This window comes from Sapajus apella, unplaced genomic scaffold, assembly GCF_009761245.1.
Source record: "Sapajus apella isolate SASKATOON/1434 unplaced genomic scaffold, GSC_monkey_1.0 scaffold113, whole genome shotgun sequence".
Taxonomy (NCBI): domain Eukaryota; kingdom Metazoa; phylum Chordata; class Mammalia; order Primates; family Cebidae; genus Sapajus; species Sapajus apella.
In genome coordinates, this window is record NW_022437053.1 from 3,039,595 (window position 1) to 3,046,922 (window position 7,328).

At 57.4% G+C, this 7,328-nt stretch overlaps 1 protein-coding gene and 3 non-coding genes across 4 annotated transcripts in view; all 4 read left to right on the forward strand.

The window, feature by feature from the left end:
* The window catches only part of LOC116537719, a 56,386-nt gene that overhangs the window by 9,988 nt on the left and 39,070 nt on the right, over positions 1-7,328 (forward strand). The window contains exons 4-8 of the mRNA XM_032260001.1: positions 3,396-3,526; positions 3,906-3,949; positions 5,289-5,420; positions 5,805-5,846; positions 7,181-7,253. Of these exons, the coding sequence (XP_032115892.1) occupies positions 3,931-3,949; positions 5,289-5,420; positions 5,805-5,846; positions 7,181-7,253 (266 nt within the window). The 5' untranslated portion in view covers positions 3,396-3,526; positions 3,906-3,930. The remainder of the gene's footprint in view (positions 1-3,395; positions 3,527-3,905; positions 3,950-5,288; positions 5,421-5,804; positions 5,847-7,180; positions 7,254-7,328) is intronic.
* On the forward strand, positions 1,702-1,783 carry LOC116537806. Its single transcript, XR_004263353.1, has one exon. It is a non-coding gene; the product is annotated as a small nucleolar RNA SNORD115 (small nucleolar RNA).
* LOC116537818 lies at positions 3,581-3,661 on the forward strand. Its single transcript, XR_004263364.1, has one exon. It is a non-coding gene; the product is annotated as a small nucleolar RNA SNORD115 (small nucleolar RNA).
* On the forward strand, positions 5,476-5,557 carry LOC116537801. Its single transcript, XR_004263348.1, has one exon. It is a non-coding gene; the product is annotated as a small nucleolar RNA SNORD115 (small nucleolar RNA).

Here is a 7,328-nt window from a genome sequence, read left to right on the forward strand (position 1 = left end):
TCTCTGTGTTCCTCCTTGGGGCAGCCCAGTCTCCATGTGCAGGCTTGGTGTTGGCTCTCCGGTTCCCTGGGCAGCGGGGCAGGTTGGCAGCTCCTCCCTGAGCCCCATTCTTCGCTGTGTCTTTCAGTGAGCTCTTTTGCCCAGGCGGGCTCCTGGCCTTGAGCGGTATAGGTTAGTGGATGTTGCTGGGGTCATGGGCCATGACCCAAGCCACTGGGGGTCACTCAGGGTCACCCTACAGGCCACAAGGGTTTCCTCACGGAGCCAACATGAATCCTCTCTAGGGACAGGTGGTTTCTCCAGGAGGGCGGCTTCATTGGAAATTGATCCCAAGAAGGACACTTCTCTGAAGCCCTGCAGGAGTAACGGAGGTCTTGGCAGGAAAGGATTCCTTCACTGTAACACATTGCAGCTCCTAGCTGAGACTTGGTGCATGGGTCAGGCCTGGAGGACTTTCCAGGCCAAGTGAGGTGGTCTACAGGGTCTCTGGGCTTATGAGTAATATGCGAGAGCTCTTCATCCATGAGGCTTGCAGAGGGGGCAGGGTGTGGGTGATTGGGCTATGGAGTCAGGCTGTGAAGATTCAAGGATTGGGCACCACTCATGGCCCTCAGTGGGACCGACCCTGTCGAGCAATAGGCCATCCCAGTGGTCCCTCCTTGAGCATGGTGGGGGCAGCGTGGCCTTGGTGGGGGCGGCGTGGCCTCAGTGGTGTTGGGTCAACGTTACATTCTGGCAGTCACCTGGTGGTTGGCCCTGGGAATCATGGATTTTGGGCCAAGGGTGCAGCCTGTGTTCCACTGGAGGTCATCCCTCCAAAGTGGAGTGGCCAGAAGGGTGGCATCCTGTGGTGGAAGACTCACTGTCAAGGGTCCTTGGCTGGCAATTTGCTACCCAGGCTGTTTCTGACCCATGGGGTCACCTCCAAGGTGGTGGGATCTTGAGCCAAAAGAAAGGAAAGGACGTCATATGGTCCCTGATTGGCTGAGCATGGCCTAGCGCTGTGTTTGGGAGGTGTGCAGTACATAAATTGGGACCCACCAGAGAAGGCATGTGGTCCTGGAGCCCTATGATGCGATTTCTGTTGTGAGCTTGTAGAGAGTACCAGGACGGGTGCATTCATGTGACTGCCAGGTCTGCAGTGACACATGGCATCCAGGCCAGCCTCTTTGATTTGCCGTGAGCTGGTTGGTGGCCCTGGCCTTGTCCAGTGGTGCCAGTGTGGCCCAGAGTCGTGCGGTGGTGCTGGCGTGGTCAGTGGAGGTGCTCCAGAGGCCTGCAGTAGAGTGCAGCCTGGGTGTCTTTCCCAAATTCTGTGATCTGCCTGCCCTATCCTTCCAGGGTTCAGTCGCAGGGAAGGCCAAGGGTTCCCCGCATTCATGACCATCACTGTTTTACATGGATCCCATTCATGAGTCCATGAAAAGAGAGCATGTGTGAGCCAGCACCCAGGCTCACTTTCCTGCATGGAGGCATGAGGCACTCTTTGCATACCAGTCCCACACTGCTCCAGATGGTGACCCTGGAGGGAGATTTGCATCTGGCCCGCTGGCCTTAGGCAGTGTCCCTGAGCCAGGTGCTCAGACCCTGGTGAGCCAAAGCTCAGGCCTTTCCTGGCACCCGCGTTTCCTGCTAAGCTGTGGTGAGCACATCTGATTCCCACTGGATCCATGCCTGTGGGTTGGGGGGGTACCCTGGGTAGGGTCAATGATGAGAACCTTATATTGTCCTGAAGAGAGGTGATGATTTAAAAATCACGCTCAATAGGATTACGCTGAGGCCCAGCCTAGGGGAGAATTTAGGAAGAGGATGCTGGGAATTAAGAGTTTCCCTGCAGGGCCCCTGTATTTTGGGCTAGAGACCTGGAGGCTCTGAAGGGCATCTCGAGGGTGCCCATGCCTGTCTTTGCTCCTTCGTGAGGCAACCCAGACTCACTATCTGGGCTTGGTGTCCTCACTGCCATTACTCGGGGACAGGGCACATTAGCAACTTCTTCCTGAGCCCCATTCTCCCCTATGTCTTTCAGTGAGCTCTTCCGCCCAGCAAAACTCCTGGCATTGACCTGCGTAGGTGAGTGGATCTTGTTGGAGTCATGTGTCATAAGCCAGGCAGCGTGGGGTCACCAAATATCAGACTTAAGGACAGGAGGGTTTCCTCGGGGAGTTGATCTGAATCCCCACTGTAGAGGGATGGGTTGGCCTCCTTGAGAATCTGACCCAATGAGAACGCATTCCCTGAAGCCCTGCCCTGGAGGGGTGACCGTGGACCAAGCTGGAAAGGGTCTCCTCAGTCTCACTCAGGGCAACTCCTAGCTGAGACATGGTGTGCACGTCTATCCTTGAGGACTGCTCAGGAAAAACAAGTGGGACAACAGGGGCTTTGGGGTCCCACGGGGAACAGAGGGGCTCTCCATCCTTGAGAGGGCTGGGCGATCAGGTCCATGGGGTCGGGCTGTGGAGATTCAAGGATTGCATGCCACTCGTGGCCCTGAATGGGACAGACCCTGTTGAGCAGTGGGCCATCCCAGTGGTGCCTTCTTGAGGCTGGTGGGTGGCAGCGCAGCTTTAGCTGGTCGGGTCAAAGCTGAGTCAGGGCTGGTGCTTCGTGGTGCCCAGGCCGGCCCTGGGACTCATGGACTTTGGGCAAGGGTGCAGCCCACCTGCCGCTGGGGGTCATCCCTTCTTTGAGGCCAGTGGCAGGAAGGGTGGAATCCTGAGGTTGGAAGGCCCCTTCATGAGGGACCTGTCTCGGGAATTTGTTGCCCAGGCAGCTTCTGAGCCAGGGGGTCACCTCTAGGGTGGCAGAATGTTGGGCCCAAGAAAAGGAGAGGGCACCATGTGGCTCCTGATTGTCTGAGTGTGGCCCAGCTCTGTGTTTGATAGGTGTCTGGGGTGTGGATGGGGACCCACCAGAGAAAGCAGGTGGCCCTGGGCCCCAGGCTGTGATTTATGGTGTGGCTTGGGGAGGGAGCCTAGGCTGATGTACGGGGGAAGGCTGTGTGACAGCCAGGGTGGCAGCAGCACCTGGCATCAGGGTCAGACTCTTTCATTGGCCATAAGCTGGTTGGTGGCCTCTGTTCCTGCCCACGATTTCTGTTGTGGTCCAGGATTGTGCAGTGGAGCCAGCATGGGCAGTGGACGTGCTCCAGGGGCCTGCAGTAGCACATAGCCTTGGCATCTTGCCCGTGCCCAGTGACCTGCCTACCCTGTCCTTCCAGGGTTCGGTGGTTGGTGAGGGCCAAGGGTTCCCTGGGTCCATGACCGTCATTATTTCATATAGATTCCATCACATGGGCCCATGAAGGGAGAGCATGTGTGAGCCAGCACCCCTCCCTGCTTTCCCACATGGAGGCATGAGGACCTGTGTAAACATCTGCCTGTCTCCACTCCCTCCAGATGGTGAGCCCATTAGGAAGTTTTGCTTTGAGCCTGCTGGCCCCAGACCAGTGGCCGTCAGCCAGGTGTCCAGCGTCCGATGAGCTGAAGCTGGGGCCCTCCTGGCATCCTGGTCTCCTGCATTGAGCTTGGTGAGCACATCCGGATCCCACTGGCTGTGTGTGTGGGGAGGGGTGCCCTGGGTTGGGTCAATGATGAGAAACTTACATGTCTTGAAGAGAAGTGATGACTTAAAAATCATGCTCAATAGGATTACGCTGAGGCCCAGCCTAGTTGAGAATTTTGAAGAGGATGCTGGGAATTAGGAGTTCCCTGGCAGGACCACTGTATTTTTGGCCCAAGACCTGGAGGTTGTCAAGGGCATCTGGAGGGGGCCCAACTCTGTCTCTGTGCTCCTCCATCAGGCATACCAGGCTCACTATGTGGGTTTGGTGTCAGTGCCCCCGTTTCCCGGGGTAGGGCACTTTCACAGCTCTTCCCTGAGCCCCCATTCTCCCCTGTGTCTTTCAGTGATCTCTTCTGCCCAGCAGAGCCCATGACATTAACCAGCACAGGTAAGTGGATCCTGCTGGGGTCATGGGGCATGAGCCAGGCTGTGTGGGTTTGCTGAGGGTCCCCCTTCAGCCACAAGGGTTTCCTCGGGAGCTGACCTGAAACCCCACTGGGATGGGTCCTCCAGGAGAGAGGCTTCCTTGCGAATCAGACCCAAGGAGGATACCTTCCCTGAAGCCCTGCAGAGGTGGCAGTGGTCCAGGCAGTAAAAGGTTTCCTCAGCCCCATGCAGGGCAGTGCCCCACTAAGACTCAGTGCTCAGGTCAGGCCTCTAGAATGGCCAGACCACATGAGGGGATCACAAGGGCTCCAGGATGGCCAAGAGGTTCTTGTGGGGGCTCTCCAATCTTGGAGAGGGATGTACAATTCAGCCCATGGGGTTGGGCTGCAGATTTTATAGGATTGCACCAAACCCATGGCCCTGAATGGGACCAACCATATTAATCTGTGGGCCATCCCATTGGTGCTCTTTAAGCCAAGTGGGGTACGGCACTGTTTCCCCGAGATTATCTCTAGACTAGCTCCGGCCAGCGGCTGATGGTGCTGCAGTCCAGCCCTGGGACTCCTGGGTTTTTGCCAAGTGTACAGCCAGTGTCCCACTGGGGGTCACCTCTTCCTGGTGGGCAAGTGACGGGAAGGGTGTCCTCCTGAAGTTGGAGGGCTCACTGTGGAAGGACCTGTTCCAGAAATTTTCCATACAAGCTGCCTCTGAGTCATGGGGTCATCTCCAGGGGGCAGGGTCTTAGGCCCAAGGAAAGGAGAAGACATCATGTGTCCCCTGATTGGCTGAGTGTGGCCCCGCTCTGTGTGTGGGAGGTATTTTATGGGGCATGGATTGGGACCCACCAGAGAACCTACAAGGCCCTGCGGCCCCAGGCTGTGATCTCTAGTGTGTTGTGGAGCAGGGCCTGGGTGTTCACCCTCCACACACGGGCAGGCTGTGTGACTGCCAGATTTGCAGTGCCTGGCATGCGTCCGGGCCAGCCTCCTTGGTTGGCCGTGAGATGGTAGGTGGCCCTGGCCCACACCCAGGGGAACAGCACATCCCTGGGTTCGGGTGAGGCAGCTGGTGGGGGCAGTGGAGGTGCTCAAGGTGCCTGCAGTAGGGAGCATCAAGGGCGTCTTGCTCATGCCCAATGACCCACCTGCCTTTTCCTTCCAGGGTTCTATGGTGGGGAGGGCCAAGGTTCCGCCGCGTCCATGACATGTCAGTGGTTCACAAAGATCCCATCATATATGGGTCCATGGTGGGAGAGCAGGCATGAGCAGCACCTCCCCGCCCCCTCCCAAAATGGAGGGGTGAGGTTCCATATGGACACATGTTGACCTACTGTCTCCTAGATGGTGAGACTGGAGGAAAATTTTTGTTGGGCCCACTGAACCTGGGCGAGTGTTCATCATCCAGGTGCCCAGCCCTTGGTGTGCTGAAGCTCAGGCCTTTCCTGGCACCCTGGTCTCCTGCAGTGAGCTGTGGTGAGCACGTCCGGGTCCCACTCATGCATGTGTGTGGTGGGGGGTGCCCTGAGTTGGGTCAATGATGAGAACCTTATATTGTCCTGAAGAGCGGTGATGACTTAAAAATCATGCTCAATAGGATTACGCTGAGGCCCAGCCTTGGTGAGAATTTTGAAAGAGGATGCTGGGAATTACGAGTTCCCAGGCAGGGCCACTGTATTTTGGGCTAGAGACCTGTAGGCTCTGAAGGGCATCTCGGGGTGCCCAAGCCTGTCTCTGTGCCCTTCTGTGAGGCAGCCCAGGCTCACTATGTGGGCTTGGTGTCCTCTTTCCCATTACCCAGTGGTGGGGCATTCTGGCAACTCCTTCTTGAGCCCCCATTCTCCCCTGTGCCTTTCAGAGAGCTCTTCTGCCCAGCAGAGCCCCTGGCATTGACCTGCATAGGTGAGTGGATCCTGCTGGGGTCAGGGGCCATGAGCCAGGCAGCATGGGTTCACCAAGTATCAGACGTCAGGACAGGAGGGTTTCCTCAGAGAGTTGACCTGAATCCCCACCATGGATAGGTGGGTTGGTCTTCCAGGAGTGTGGCTTCCTTGAGAATCTGGCCCACAAAGAACGCCTTCCCTGAAGCCCTGCAGGGGTGATGGTGGACCAGGCTGGAAAGGGTCTCATCAGTCTCACGCAGGGTAGCTCCCAGCTGAGACTCTGTATGCATGTCTGTCCTTGAGGACTGGTCAGGAAAAATAATCAGGACAGCAGGGGCTCGGGGGTCCCATGACGATCACAGAGACTGTCCATCCTGGAGAGGGCTGGGCGATCAGCCCCATGGGGTCGGGCTGTGGAGATTCAAGGATTGCGTGCCACTCTTGGCCCTGAATGGGACCGACCCTGTTGAGCAGTGGACCATCCCAGTGGTGCCTTCTTGCGCCTGGTGGATGGCAGCGTGGCTTCAACTGGTTGGGTCAAGGCTGAGCCATGGCTGGTGCTTCATGGTGCACAGGCCGGCCCTGGGACTCATGGGCTTTGGGCAAGGGTGTAGCCTGTCTGCCGCTGGGGCTCATCCCTTCTTGGAGGTCAATGACGGGAAGGGTGGCATCCTGAGATTGGAAGACCCCTTCATGAGGGACCTGACCCGGCAATTTGTTGCCCAGGCAGCTTCTGAGCCATGGGGGTCACCTCCATGGTGGCCAGGTCTTAGGCCAAAGAAAAGGAGAGGGTACCATGTGGTTCCTGATTGGCCAAGTGTGGCCCAGCTCTGTGTTTGGCAGGTATCTGGGGTGTGGATGAGAACCCACCAGAGAAAGCAGGTGGCCCTGGGCCCCAGGCTGCGATTTCTGGTATGTGCTTGGAGAGGGAGCCTGGGCTGGTGTACAGGGGAAGGCTGTGTGACAGCCAGGTTGGCAGCAGCACCTGGCATCAGGGCCAGGCTTCTTGTTTTGCCATTAGCTGGTTGGTGGCCTCAGCTCTTACCCAGGGTTTCTGTTGTGGTCCAGGGTCATGCAGTGGAGCCAGGATGGGCAGTGGAGGTGCTTCAGGGGCCTGCAGTAGGGCACATCCCAGGCTTCTTGCCCAAGCCTAGTGACCCGCCTACCCTTCCCTTCCAGGGTTCAGTGGCAGGGAGTGCTAGGGGTTCCCTGGGTCCATGAAGGTCATTATTTCTTATAGATCCCATCACATGGGTCCATGGAGGGAGAGCATGTGTGAGCCAGCACCCCCTCCCCGTTTTCCCGCATGGAGGTGTGAGACTCTATTTAAAATCCTGTCCCCCATCCCTGCAGATGATGGACTTCCTCCCTCCAGAGGAAGACTTGTGTTGAGCCCGCTGACCCCAGGCCAGTGGCCATCAGCCAGGTGCCTAACCCCCAGTGAGCTGAAACTTGGATTCTCCTGGCTCCTGGTCTCCTACATTGAGCTTGGTGAGCACAT